A 12,746-nucleotide genomic window follows, 5' to 3' on the forward strand; every position below is an offset into this window, starting at 1 on the left:
TGGGGTGCCGCTACTGGGGGGTAGCTGTGCCACTTCACCGCGACTGGCCGCCAACCACACCCCCACGGTCGGCGTTTCCCCGGGCCCGAAATCGGAGGCGGTGCGGGGCCAGGCCAGGGGCGGAGCGTGGGGGCGGTACAGCGTGGCTCTCCCGCCAGCCAGGCCGCGTCGGGTAGAGGAGAGGGCGGATCGTGGTTTTCGCTCCCCCCGCGTCATGTCCAAGCACGTTTTTCTCACGGGACCCCCAGGTAACGGGGGCAGAAGGAACCTGGGGAACGGGGCACAGGGAGGCGGCGCAGCCGCTGCGGCCATCCTGGGGCGTGGCTCGACCTGCTCTGGTGTGGTTTGGCCTGGTCTGCTCAAGCCTAGTCAGGCCAAGCCTTTCGTCCTGCGCGGGGTTGTGAAGCGCACAGAGTCAGGGGAGAGCACCTGGCTGAGGGCCCAGCACCAGCCCGGGGTATGATGAAGTGCCAGGAGTGCTGCAACCGGGCCCGGTGCCTGCCTGCGAGGTAGCTCCGACTGCCGACGTGCAGACCTGTAGCAGCTCCCATCTCCAGGTGTCACCTCTGAGGTTAGAGCCTGCTGCGTTCATTAATTGTTCCTAATGAAAGTCCATTTTAGCTCTTGATCCAATGCCATGTAGTGTACATTTCCACACACCACTGCTTTGTTCTTGGATCCTGCCCTGCATCTCACTATTGGAGGGAGATGCAGGGGAGAACTAAAATTTGGACAATTTATCCTGCTTCAGTTAAACTGCAGCCATTAGTGATTTTTGAGTGATCATTGTTTTTGTGTCTTATTTGTAATGATTTATCAATTCCAACCAAAATAATATTCAGCTATAAGGTAAAAACTGGTATCCCAAGTGTGCAGGCTTTGATTGAAGCAGTGGAGTAGTTTATCATGCTAGGGGAATCTGGTTGTTGCAGGTAGCATGTGATATAGTAGGAAGGCCAAACTGTAAGTCTGATAAAGAAATAAGCCAGTTACTGTGATCGTAAAGCTTTCTTTTGTGGTTTGGAAATAAAGCACTGGGCCTAGTTCTCTTATTATGAACCTTTTGCAGATGCCTGTATTGTCTGAGATTAATTTAAAGTGCTACTGCTAGGCTGAAAAAGCAATACATTCTACCCGCTTTATTCTGTCTTTCCCTATACTTGAATACAGGCAGCCCTCTGGGAGAGACAGAGGTTGGGCCTACTTAGACTTTGCCTTTGTTCATTTAAGTGGAATCAATGTGCTTTTCAATTGGTTAAATGTACAGCTTTAAGCTTCCTTAAACTTAGTTTGAATAATTTTAGTTTCTTGGGCAATTTACTAAATGAAGGTAACCAAATTAGAGCTAAGAAATCTTCTTAACTGAATTAGTATAAATTCACTTATAAAGACAAGGCCTTGGAAAGATGGTGCCACGTTTGTAATTTTATTGGTCAAATGTCAGGAATCACTTTGGCTTTGCTTTTTGGAAAGTTTGCTTAGTAGCTTGACTAGGTGCCCTTGAAGCCATGGAATATTTTTTTATAGCAGTGATTAAAAATGAGTGATAACACTAAATGTTGTGAAAGGCAATACAGCTGAGTTTAAAAGGAGATTGTCAAGGGATGTACCTGTTCAGTGGCAGAGGAGAAGAAATAGCTCCTGAGAACTGAGAGGATGTCTGAAACATGGCTAGCATTCACATCATAGAAGGCACATCAGACTGTGCTAGGAGACATGAGGTGGCAAGAGTTTTAAGGATCTGTCTTAGGGTAAGAAAATGAATTATAGGAGCACATGATAAGTTATGTGAAAAGAGACTTGTAAAGGAGGGTCAGCTATGAGGCCAGACCAGGGTGCTCAAGGCTTTATCCAGTCAGGTCTTGAAAACCTCGAAGGATGTGAAGACTGCATAGCCTTTCTGGGCAACCCATTCTGAGTCCTCATGGTTCTCACAATAAAAAAAAAAGCTTTTCCCTCTATCTAGTCAAAACTTCTCTTGCTTCAGTTACCATAATAAGCATGTTCCTGTTGTTGGCAATATTTTTTTGCCATGGAGGACCTGATATGTCAGGGGCACTGAGTGTTTCTGCTTTCTAGGACATCAGTAAAAGTAGTGTGTGCTGTGCCAAGTTAAGCTTCTGGTAATAGCGGTCAGCTGTCACCTTATGATTTAAAAGGCAGATGAACTCATCTCTGTTTGTAGAAGGTACTGAATACCAGTGGTAGAAAGTGAGATTGATCAGTCAGTCTTCCAGCTAGTTTGGATATAAATTGTGCAGCAATATGGCTCTCATGTATTTACCTACCTTGGGGCAAGCTTTGTGGCCTGCCCTCACACTAAGCTAACGAGTTCAGTGGTAGCCTGGTATATTTACACCATTCTGTTGTGACTTCACTGTAGACATAATTCTTAAAGACAAATAAAATGATACAGTGTCAGCACAGGATGAATATTAAATGGTCCTTCTATTCTTTTTACCATTAAAAAAAAAAGCCCAACAATTTGCAAACTTCAAAAGTAATCAGTGTTCCTGCTGAAATGAATCAGTACTGTGGCATTTAAAAATAGGCTTTGTGTGTAGAAGGTTAATGCTGCGTGCTTTCTGTTTCTTATTTTTAGGAATTGGAAAGACTACCTTGATCCAGAAAGTGACTCAAGCTCTGAAATCCTCGGGCGTTCCCATTGATGGATTTTACACAGAAGAAGTTAGAGAAGGTGGCAGGAGAACAGGGTTTGATGTTGTCACTTTGTCTGGAAAACGAGGACCTTTATCTAGGGTCAGGTACTGAAGTTTTAATAACTCTAAGTAGCTTATTGTTTCATGCTTCTGCTCCAGTCTGTCACCATGTTAAATGCTCCTCCAGAATGTGATTTCTGGCATACATAGAGCTTTCATGGCTTTTGAGTTCTTTGTTCAGCGCTGGTGTCCTGGCTGTTGTCTGTATCGTGTCTGTAAACAGCATCTCTATTGCTTAGTGAAACACTGAAAATGTGCGAGGGAAGGGTGTTCTTTCTTACTATCTATTTTACATCAAATAGAGAGGAAGCACTGCCGAACCTTCTATTGTGAGGCAGAGTCTCTTTGGAATACAGTAAGTAGCTTATTATTGTCAGGGAGGAAGGTTTTTCTGTTGTTTCTGCCAGCTGATTTATGAAGTCAGAAGTGAAAAGTAAAAAGGAAACTGCATAGAACATTGTTTTAAAGAGCAACTCATTGGCCTACAAAACCCACACATGAATTTTAAGAGCAAGAGGGTTTCAGAACCCCACTAAGAGAGGGATCTCTGAAGTGCAGAGGAAGTTACAGTCTCTCCTGATTTAGGTTTTCATGCTTTGTGCAAAACTTAGTCTAGGACCTGGTGTGATGTTAGCACCTCATTCAAACATAGCTGATCTGACTAATTTGCATACTGATAATGAAGGAGGTTCACCTGGGATAGTGTGATGTAACACATGCAAACCCAGTATTTTTCCAAGATTGTTTAAGTGTTTTGCGGCCCATACTGAGGTTTGAGATACTGCTGTGATGCTGTCTGTTGTGTCACATTGCCAAATATAAAGACATGTATTTTGATTTCAGTGTAAATATACCCCCTAGCTTTTACATACTCTTGTCCTTTAGTGCACTGTTCAAATTTAAGCTTACATAGTTATGACAGTAGCTTATAGTTTATTTATTTATTACCTGAAAATATGCTGTCTGCAGTATGACTTAAGGGATGATTGTTGCAGAGGCTCTTTTCTTAGAAGAAATAAGGGGATTTGACTTACTAAGATAACTTCTCATAAATCCACTTGTAATGACTCCAGTATATTCTCACTGAACTCATTACTTAGAAGGAATTGTGTATCTCTTTTTCAAATTCAGTTCTGATTCTTCTACGTCAAGACGCGAATGTCGGGTTGGACAGTACGTTGTAGACGTTGTTTCGTTTGAGCAGCTGGTTCTACCTATGCTGAGAAATGTGAGTATTCTATGAAAGCTGTTCAAAAATGGATGCTTTACAATAATCAGTGTTATTGGAAGGTCCTTTTAGAACGCTATTTTATTGATACTAATAAATGGACTGTTTCTTGTGTGCTGCTGATTCTAATTGTCTCGTTTTTATGTGCTTAATGGGGTGTTGTAGAGATTGCAGTCCCTCTCATTCTTGATCTGACATCATCCTGTGACAACCTCCTTGGCCTGAGAGGTAGGCAATAGGAAGTTGCTTCCTATGCCACTTGCATATTGGAAAGCAAACAAAATGTAGAAGTGGCATTACCACACAGAATTGAGTGGTGTCACTGGGTACAAGAAAAAGGCTTTTGTTGCTGCTTTTCTTCTTTACAGCCTTTTTTCCCTCTTGCTCTGATTCCCATCTTCTTGCAGTAGAGGTGTTTTTTCTTTAATCCAGTGATTGTTTTTGATTACCACTGTGTAAGTGTTTGCAGGCTGGTTAGTTTGAATTGATAATAGCAGCCTGATAATTCAGGATTTAGCTTGCTGCACAAGGAATGCTCCACCTGTGACAAGATTTTCCACACAGTCTTCTTCCTATTCTTCTCCTAGCATTCTGTTAACTGCCTTTTTCCTTCTCCTCCCTCTCTCTCACTCCAACCTGTCCCGTCTCCAAAATTAAACAAGAACAGATCTGATTTTAGCAATAACATATCACAGTGTGCAGCAACTCCTGATCTGCACTACTAAAAAAAATCCTATTGTGATTTTTCTGTATTGCCAAAACTCAGGGGGCCAAGGAAGAAGAGGCTTCTTCATGAACTTTGAAAGAATAAAAAACCCAAAGAGGTACAAGGAGCAAAAATAAGATTGAGGATCTGATTCTTGTTATTGTGAAAGAATATTAAAATCTGAGATTAGGGAAGCAAAGTCATGGGGAGCAAGGAAGAAATATGAATAAAATGTTTAATTCCACTGTAACTTGATTTACTATGTTAGTAAATAGAAGGATAGTTTAATAAAATAGACTATATTAAGCCAGTGCTGTATTACTGTATAAATGTGAAGTCCAGGAGAGATCTTGCTAGAAGAGTGTTATTGTTGAATTTTTCTGGTAGCTTTCTGCAAGTACAAGAGAGTGAAAAGAAGAAAAAAAGGAGCCAGCAGGGTTGGACAGTGCATGACCCTGTTCTCACTGAAAGCACTGCTCATCACTTTTGTGGGAATGTGGTCATGTATGTAGGTGGCACAAAACAGGAGAGGAGGAGAGTGAGGAACATTGTAGAACTGAAGCGAGGACACAAATGAAGAATGAGGGCAGGAGTGCCATAGGTATGGTCTGGTTTGATCAGAGAGCAGCACAGAGTGGGCTCATTTAATTTTGAGGACAGCTTCAGCTACTAAAACTTGAATCTTGTTCACTGCAGTGAGAACAGAGGTAGATCCTGCAATGGATGATCTCTCTGGTTCTGGAAATGTTATTGGGCAGGATTGAGGAATTTTTTTCACAGCAAAATGCTCTGTTTCTCAGTGTGTGACCTAGTGACTAGTATTGGCTTTTTGGCTCACTGATGTATGAAAGGATTTTAGATAAAACAGCTACTCAGCAGGGACTTGGCTTGAAAAGATTTTAGGATGCATGGTACATAGTTCTTCCACTTTCCCAGAAGCAAATACTTTGCCTTCAAGGGAAAACACTTTTTTTTTTTTTTTGTAGGTTCTGTATGATATGACTGGTACTGATACATATTCATGGATCTGCAGTAATGTTTTGACTTGAGTTGATTTCCTCCTAAATTCCATAAATAATGGAGTATAGTTCTTAGTTACTTTTACCAAGAGAGGGTAGGCTTTCTTTTCTTTTGAACACTTCCTTCATTTTCCAAGTTATCTTTACCTCAGTGGCAGTCACCCATGTTCTCTCCTAGACTTCCCTGATGCTCACACCTATCTGCAACATGGTAGTGTTTGGCAAGCAGATCACAAGTGTGGTTAATTGTTAGTATGGTGCCTATGCTATGATTCAGGGGTATGGCTAGGACTAAGAATAAACTATTATCTTGACAAAGAAATGGAAGTCGACTGTTCTGATGTGAGAGAAACTTGGAAATGGCTTAGTTGTTGTCCAGATACCTTTGAAGAAAACTAGATGTTCTGAGACCAATGCTAGTTGTGACCCTCCTTTAATCCAGTTACCAAAGGAGAAACTTCCAAAACTGGATTTAATTCAAGTAGTTGTCTTCTTTTTTTTTTTTTTAATACTTGTGTGGATATTGATCTGTTGTAAATGCATAATTTGATGGGAAGAGCAAAGTTTTGAAAAACAGGTGTCCATCAAATTGAGAGCTGCTGGTAGGCAAAGGGCAATTCTTGATTGTTTAATAGCTTACATGGGGCTACTGAGAATTCTGCTTTGAAGGAAAACTGATATTATGGATATTTCCTATTGTAGTTGGTATTTATACTGTACATATATTTTCATATTTCCAGAAATCTGTTGAAATAGAAGTTACAGGTTTGTCTGTCAGTTACCAGCAACAGCTTTGACTCTTCCACTTTCCCTAGTATTACAATTTAATTGATTTCTTTTGGAGATATTTCTGTTATTAGCATATAAACTATTTTTGTTGCTTCTTGTAAATTGTGTACTGTTTCCACTCTCTTGGTGCACTTTTCCACAGGTAAACCATGGCAGCGATGCAGAGAAAAAGATTTGTGTCATAGATGAGATTGGTAAAATGGAACTCTTCAGCCAGGCTTTTATTCATGCTGTTCGTCAAACCCTGACTGGCTCCGGGACTGTGGTGCTTGGCACTATTCCAATACCTAAGGGAAAGCCACTGGATCTTGTTGAAGAAATAAGAAGTAGGAAAGATGTTACAGTGTTCAATGTGAGTAATATTTAATATCCTTGAAGAGCCTTCTGTTCGGGGCTTCTGGTTTGTGTTTGGTTCTGTTTAAAAATCAACAGTTACTACCAATTGATAGCTATGAGTAGCTTGTATGAAATAAGTTTTTTAGTTTGCATTTTATTCTTAATGGTCAGGTGTTCACCTTACTGAAAAAAAACCCAAACATGTTTGGTGCTTACCATGGCAGTCTCACACAGCTGGGCTGTAAGAGGAATGATGTAGTTGTTTTAAAAGATTTTCTTGGTGTAGTATTATTGCCATATAAGTATTGATTATTCCTAGGAGTTAAATCTTCTGAAGCACAGTCAGATTTTTAATATTTTTTGTTGTTGTTGGTTTGCTTGGTTGTTGTTCCCAGACCGCCTTGCAGGAATATTATCAGTAATCATATTTGTGGAGCCCCTATTACAAGAAGGGTACAGACATGCTGGGACATGTCCAGACAAGGGCCATGAGGATGATCAGAGGGCTGGAGCAGCTCTCCTATGGAGACAGACTGAGAGAGTTGGGGCTGTTCAGTCTGGAGAAGAGAAGGCTCCAAGAATACCTTATTGTGGCCTTCCAGTACCTGAAGGGTGTCTACAAGAAAGCTGGGGAGGGACTCTTTAGGGTGTCAGGTAATGATAGGACTAGGGGGACTGGAGCAAAAATAGAAACGAGTAGATTTAGACTGGATGTTAGGAAGAAATTCTTCACCATGAGGGTGGTGAGACATTGGAACAGGTTGCCCAGGGAGGTGGTGGAAGCCTCATCCCTGGAGGTTTTTAAGGCCAGGTTGGATGTGGCTCTGAGCAACCTGATCTAGTGTGAAGTGTCCCTGCCCATGGCTCGTGGTTTGGAACTAAATGATCCTTGAGGTCACTTCCAACCCTAGCAATTCTATGACTCTATGAAAAAAGAGGCAGCAGTGGAGTTGTTACTATGTTTTTTTTACAGACATAATTTTCAGAATATTAGGGCCTCAGAGTGCATTTTTGATCAGTTACGGGGAGGTTCTCTAAAACCTACAACAGTCTGTTCACAGGAATAGGTGTGTGAGGTTTTCTTAACATCTATAAATGTCTTGGATGCTTCACAAAAGCAAGCTAAACACAGCCCTACTCCTTTGATTTATTTTTCTGCTCAGTGTGTGGTATTTGTAGTAGAAAATAAAGCTATATAGCAAAAACTGAACTGTGCGTCTCTATAAATTATAAATTCAGTAAGTGGGACTTCCACATCCTGGCTTACTAACAGGGGTAATATGCTGTAGAGCATCATAGTGTTGTGACTTGTTCTCTATCAGATGCATGTTGCAATGAGAATGCTTACTTTGTTTTCCTTTGAGTGAGGATGGGAAAAAACAACTTGGTACAGAATTATCTGAATTACTGCAGAGAAAGCAAAGGCTCTGTCCTATTAATCTCACTTTGAAGAGGAAAGAAGTAAAACTGCAATACTCAGAAAGGTCCCTCAGCTTTCTTCCAGTTGGTAGTCCCATCATTATCTTCAATTTCTGTTTTTTAAATTAAATGCCTGTTTAATTAAGTGCTAATGTGATCATTAGCAAAGACAAGAGAAGATTCCTCACATCCTTACAGAAGATTCAACTCCTACTTTTCCTTTCAGAGATAAAGCTCTATGTTTCCTGCTAACAAGCTGATGTAAGTTAGTTGTCAGGCTATTGCAGGAATGCACATGAATGTGAATTTTATATGACTGACTTTGCAATGGTAGGACTGGGGATGAGGGGATGGAGATTATCCTTGCTGAAAATAACAGTCATTCTGTGACTAGGCTGCAGTTGCAGCCAGTCAGTAGTGTGCTTTTGGCTCTCTCAGGTGAGGAAACAGCATTTGACTTTTCAAGGACTCTTGAGGCTTCCAGTCTCATGTTGTGAGGGCATGTGCCATTTTAGCTCCAGGTTGTTAGCTGTATCAGTCTGCTGATAGATCTTTTTCTTAAGTAGTGACGAGAGCCAGCACAAGTCTTCCTGTGAATTTCACTGGGGCAATGTTTTCTGCAGCTAGAAAAAACTTTGCTTAAAAAAATGAACCATTCTGTTTATGCTGCTGAGATTGGGACGTGCTGGTTTCTTTGTTGAAATGGTTCTCTGTTGCATCCATTAGCCAAAAGCGTGGGTGTGAATTGTGTGACAGACTGCAATAGTTCCCAGGTGTCAGAGACCTGCTATATTGAAGTCCTGTGCAAGAGAGCATCTGCCCTGCTTGCACCACTAATGCACTGGATGCTCTTTCCTAGCTAGATAAATTGTGTGCATCAACCTGTCCGTGGGGAGTCAGGTGTTACTAGCTGAAGTAAATACTGGAATACTACATTTTTCAATGGCTATAGCATGGGGAGAACCTGGAGTGCCCAAATAGCTTGTAGTCAGTAATTTCTTACTAACTTTTTTGGTGCCTGGAAATGTGCAGAAGTAGGTGGCTGCCTTCCAAAAAAAAAAAGTTCTGCCTGCTTTGCTGCATTATGGAGTTAGGGTGCATTCAAGTAACTCAGCAGAGTCTCCTCATGCTTCTCTTAGTGTCACAAGAACAGTTTCTGATGTTTGCCACTAAATGCATAGAAGACATCTGTTAGGAGTTTTTTAGTCCCTTCTGTCTTGAAAGCATATTCAGTTGGTGTAAATGGACCCAGATGCCCTAAAAGTAGTTGAGGATTTGGTCCCAAATGTTTAATTTAGTATTATGCTTAGAGCACTTAACAAGTGGAGTTCTGATATTTAACACGTTTCTTTCCATTGTTTCCCAATTCCATACTGAAAACTAAAGTTTCTGCACTGCCCAGGTCTGTGTAATTTTGCAGACTTGGTGTCATAAATAGGATCAGATTATCCCTAACAGCTGGCATGTTCTCACTTTCTCACATTTTCCCATCTATTAATTTTGCCTCCATGAAAGCTGTTAGTACAGTTGAGTTGCATATGCCTTTTAAGAATAAAATAGTTTGATTGGAAAAAGAAAAAAGAGTTTTCTTGACAGTACTTAAACAGTTGGGGGAAGAAAGCTTTTATCCTCCACTGTTTCTTGCTTGGTGTCTAGGTGGTAGTTTCCACCAAATAGCACCTACAGTTATTTTCAACTCCCTGTCTAAAAATTTTCCCATCTGTTTGTACATTCAGTACAGATACTGGAAGATTTTTTTTTTTTTTCTCTGAGAAAGCTGCCTGCACAGAATATCTCCAGATCTTACGGGGAGGCTTTATATCTATCAAGCAGCCTTTGTAAAACACTTGTGAAAATTTCCCAGCACTTGGGCACATTCTCTCTGCTACTCTCACTGGACTTCTGGCATGTAGGTATGGAAGAGAGATAGATAAAATGTAGTATTGTTGGCTGTGAGATAGTGGGAAGAGCTATTAAATGCTCAAGAGGTGCTTCGAAAGTTAGGATGTCAGGACACTTGCTGTGAGATTTGGAGTTTGGCTGATCTGTGCTTTGTGCCTTGTCTACCTTGAGGTCTCTCAATAGTCTTAAAGAGCCATTCTGTTCTTCGTTGTCTTGCTCTTTTTGTTGTTGTGTGGTTTTCTGTTTATCTTATAATAGGCTTGGAATGATAACAACCAGCAACATTTTCTAGGCAGATCTTCCCTTTCATTTCCCCCCTTTTTTAATGCGCTTTTTCATCAGCCTCACATTGATCTGCTCTCTCAAGTTCAAGTGGGGTAGGTGAGGACACTGTCTCTAGGATTTAAAGTGCTGGTTCCCAGCATTTGGATAGGATATCTGTGACTGTAAATAACAGTAGGCTCCTAAAGCCAAATTCTTCAGATAGGATTGTTGCCTATTAAAAAAAAAAAAAGGTAAAAAAAATATTTCCTCCTGCTCAGTGTTGACTGTAATACCGGAAGGGATACAAACCCTTGTGCTTAGATCTGAATTGCAGCTACAAGGAATGCAGTGAAACCTTGCTGGTAGAGAGTTTTATGTCATGCATAGTGTGGTATCTTTTCTTTCTTGCCAAACATTTCTCAACTTTGTTAAAAATACAAATGCTCTTACTTTTTTTTGTTGTTTAAGCTCATCTCTCCTTGATTTCTTCTTACCCTCTCTACGGGGGTCTGAACAGAGGGGAAAATTTCTTAGGCTTTTCAAAACTGGGCTTTTGCTGACACTTCACAATTGCTTGTTAACCCCTTCATCTCCCCAGGTTTTGGTTGAGTTAGTAATGCATGGTGCTGTGGGCCATGGGGCTGTATACCAGGACCCAGTTAATCAAGGAGTAATTTACACACCTGCACACCTCACCAGCTCTGTGCTTTATTGTTGCTGTACCTGGGAGCTCAGCTGACTTGGAAGTGCTAGCATTTGCTTGGCTATTTACAGTAATCTGCATGTGCTACAACACAGATGGGCCCAGTGAAAGACAGGATTTTCACATATACTGGTCTTAAGACCCAATTTTCTCATGGACTGGGCAGCTAAAGGCATACGTCAGTATTCTACAAATGCCCACCAAGTTTCTCAAGTAGCCTATTTCTTTTTCAAGGTGTTTTTGTCCTGTAATGCTAAAGTTTCGCAGAAGACAAAGATGCACTGCTAAGCCTGTTTGAATGTTTTTTTCATTGCAGGCAGTTTTGACTAGGTCTGTCATCCTAATAAGTACGTCTCTTTCAAGTTCTGAAGGCATAAGAACTCTACTTTATAGCAGGAAAATTTTATTTGGTCACCAAAGAGAGTTTCTGGTAATGACAAAAGTACATGCTGTTTCTTCAAGTTATTCTTCTTAGTTATTCAAGCCCTGAATAATACTGCAAAATACTGTTGGAGGTTAAATCAGAAAGATCACTGAATATTCAAATTCACATGCAGGTTCATGGGTTTATCTTATTGTGCTCTTGGTAGGAGAACAAGGCCTCCTCCACTGAAAAAGAAAGGCATTTGAGTTTCTGCTCTGTTTTTGAAGTAAACACTGATGTAGAGGTTATTCATCAAATTTACATCAGTTTTAATTTCTCTTTCTCTAGGTTAGCAAGGAAAACAGAAACAGCATTTTGCAAGACATCTTGGCAGCTATAGAGTCGTGCAGAAAATGAAGACCTTTTCTTGCTGGTAAATGTCAAAGCTTTTATTTTAAGAAAACATTACAACATTTGGTGGATGTTTTAGGATCTGTTCCTCCTGCTTTAGCCCTTGGAGGCTTTACTGGAGCCTCTTCCAGTTGCAATGTAAGAAGAGTTTTCTAGAATTTCAGGGAAATTCCCTGTAGTCTCATTTGTGACCACAACAGCATTTACAGAATTCTGCTTCAGGAGGGAAAATAACCAACACTACCCTCTCTGGAGAGGCCCAGACAGTAGTTAAGAGGATGGCATTTTGGATTTATTTTCAAGTTTCTAATGGCAATCCTGCCTTTTTATATATATTTTCAAATCAATAATGTTCAGTTGATTCTTGTGTTTTTCATGCAGAGTTTATTAAGTCAGGATTGACTTTATACTGAATTTGTTGATGTGAGTTTTGCAATCTGTTATCTTTATTGATACTTTTTGTTGGTTAGATTATTTTTTCATGCTCAGTTCTGTGCATGGTTAATGGTGAATTAAGAAGTGTTTGACTGCATCTCCCTACAGTTGTACAACTGTATTCAGGAAAAGTGCTACCAATAATCTATTTTGCATATTGTGAAAATAGAATTCCCTGCCAGGTGCACACTTGCTTATTGTATGATTTCTAATAATTTGTAAAAAGCAGCTAAGAATCCAGTTATTTCTTAACTTTTTTTTCTGTTCATTTCAACAACTGTTAAAATGAGCAAACTAATTAAAGGAATTTTGAAGTATCATTCTAGTTATTTCTGTTAAATGGGCACCCAAAATTGTAGGAGACTGGATGGGGAAACAGTTGTGTTTACAGGTGACCTGAAAACAGCTGGGAGCATGGAGGGACTGTTCTCACTCCTGTATTCAGAATGA

The 12,746-nt window shown here is 40.4% G+C and overlaps 1 protein-coding gene across 2 annotated transcripts; it reads left to right on the plus strand.

The window, feature by feature from the left end:
* Positions 1-214: 214 nt before the first annotated feature.
* NTPCR (nucleoside-triphosphatase, cancer-related) lies at positions 215-11,867 on the plus strand. Of its 2 annotated transcripts, XM_054399172.1 has the most exons (5): positions 215-248; positions 2,603-2,765; positions 3,852-3,948; positions 6,605-6,814; positions 11,799-11,867. In XM_054399172.1, exons 1-5 carry the CDS (start codon positions 215-217, stop codon positions 11,865-11,867), a joined length of 573 nt encoding a protein of 190 aa, XP_054255147.1. The 2 variants fall into 2 exon arrangements, with proteins under 2 accessions (XP_054255147.1, XP_054255149.1); XM_054399174.1 differs by lacking the exon at positions 6,605-6,814.
* The last annotated feature ends 879 nt before the right edge of the window (positions 11,868-12,746 follow it).

This window comes from Indicator indicator, chromosome 2, assembly GCF_027791375.1.
Source record: "Indicator indicator isolate 239-I01 chromosome 2, UM_Iind_1.1, whole genome shotgun sequence".
Lineage (NCBI taxonomy): Eukaryota > Metazoa > Chordata > Aves > Piciformes > Indicatoridae > Indicator > Indicator indicator.

What these genes read in the sequence shown, in the direction of transcription:
- NTPCR (XM_054399172.1), top strand. Translation starts at nt 215, where the DNA reads ATGTCCAAGCACGTTTTTCTCACGGGACCCCCAG. An exon ending in GGACCTTTATCTAGGGTCAG is followed by an intron (nt 2,766 to 3,851) that starts GTACTGAAGTTT and finishes TTTCAAATTCAG; the next exon opens with TTCTGATTCTTCTACGTCAA. An exon ending in AAGATGTTACAGTGTTCAAT is followed by an intron (nt 6,815 to 11,798) that starts GTGAGTAATATT and finishes CTCTTTCTCTAG; the next exon opens with GTTAGCAAGGAAAACAGAAA.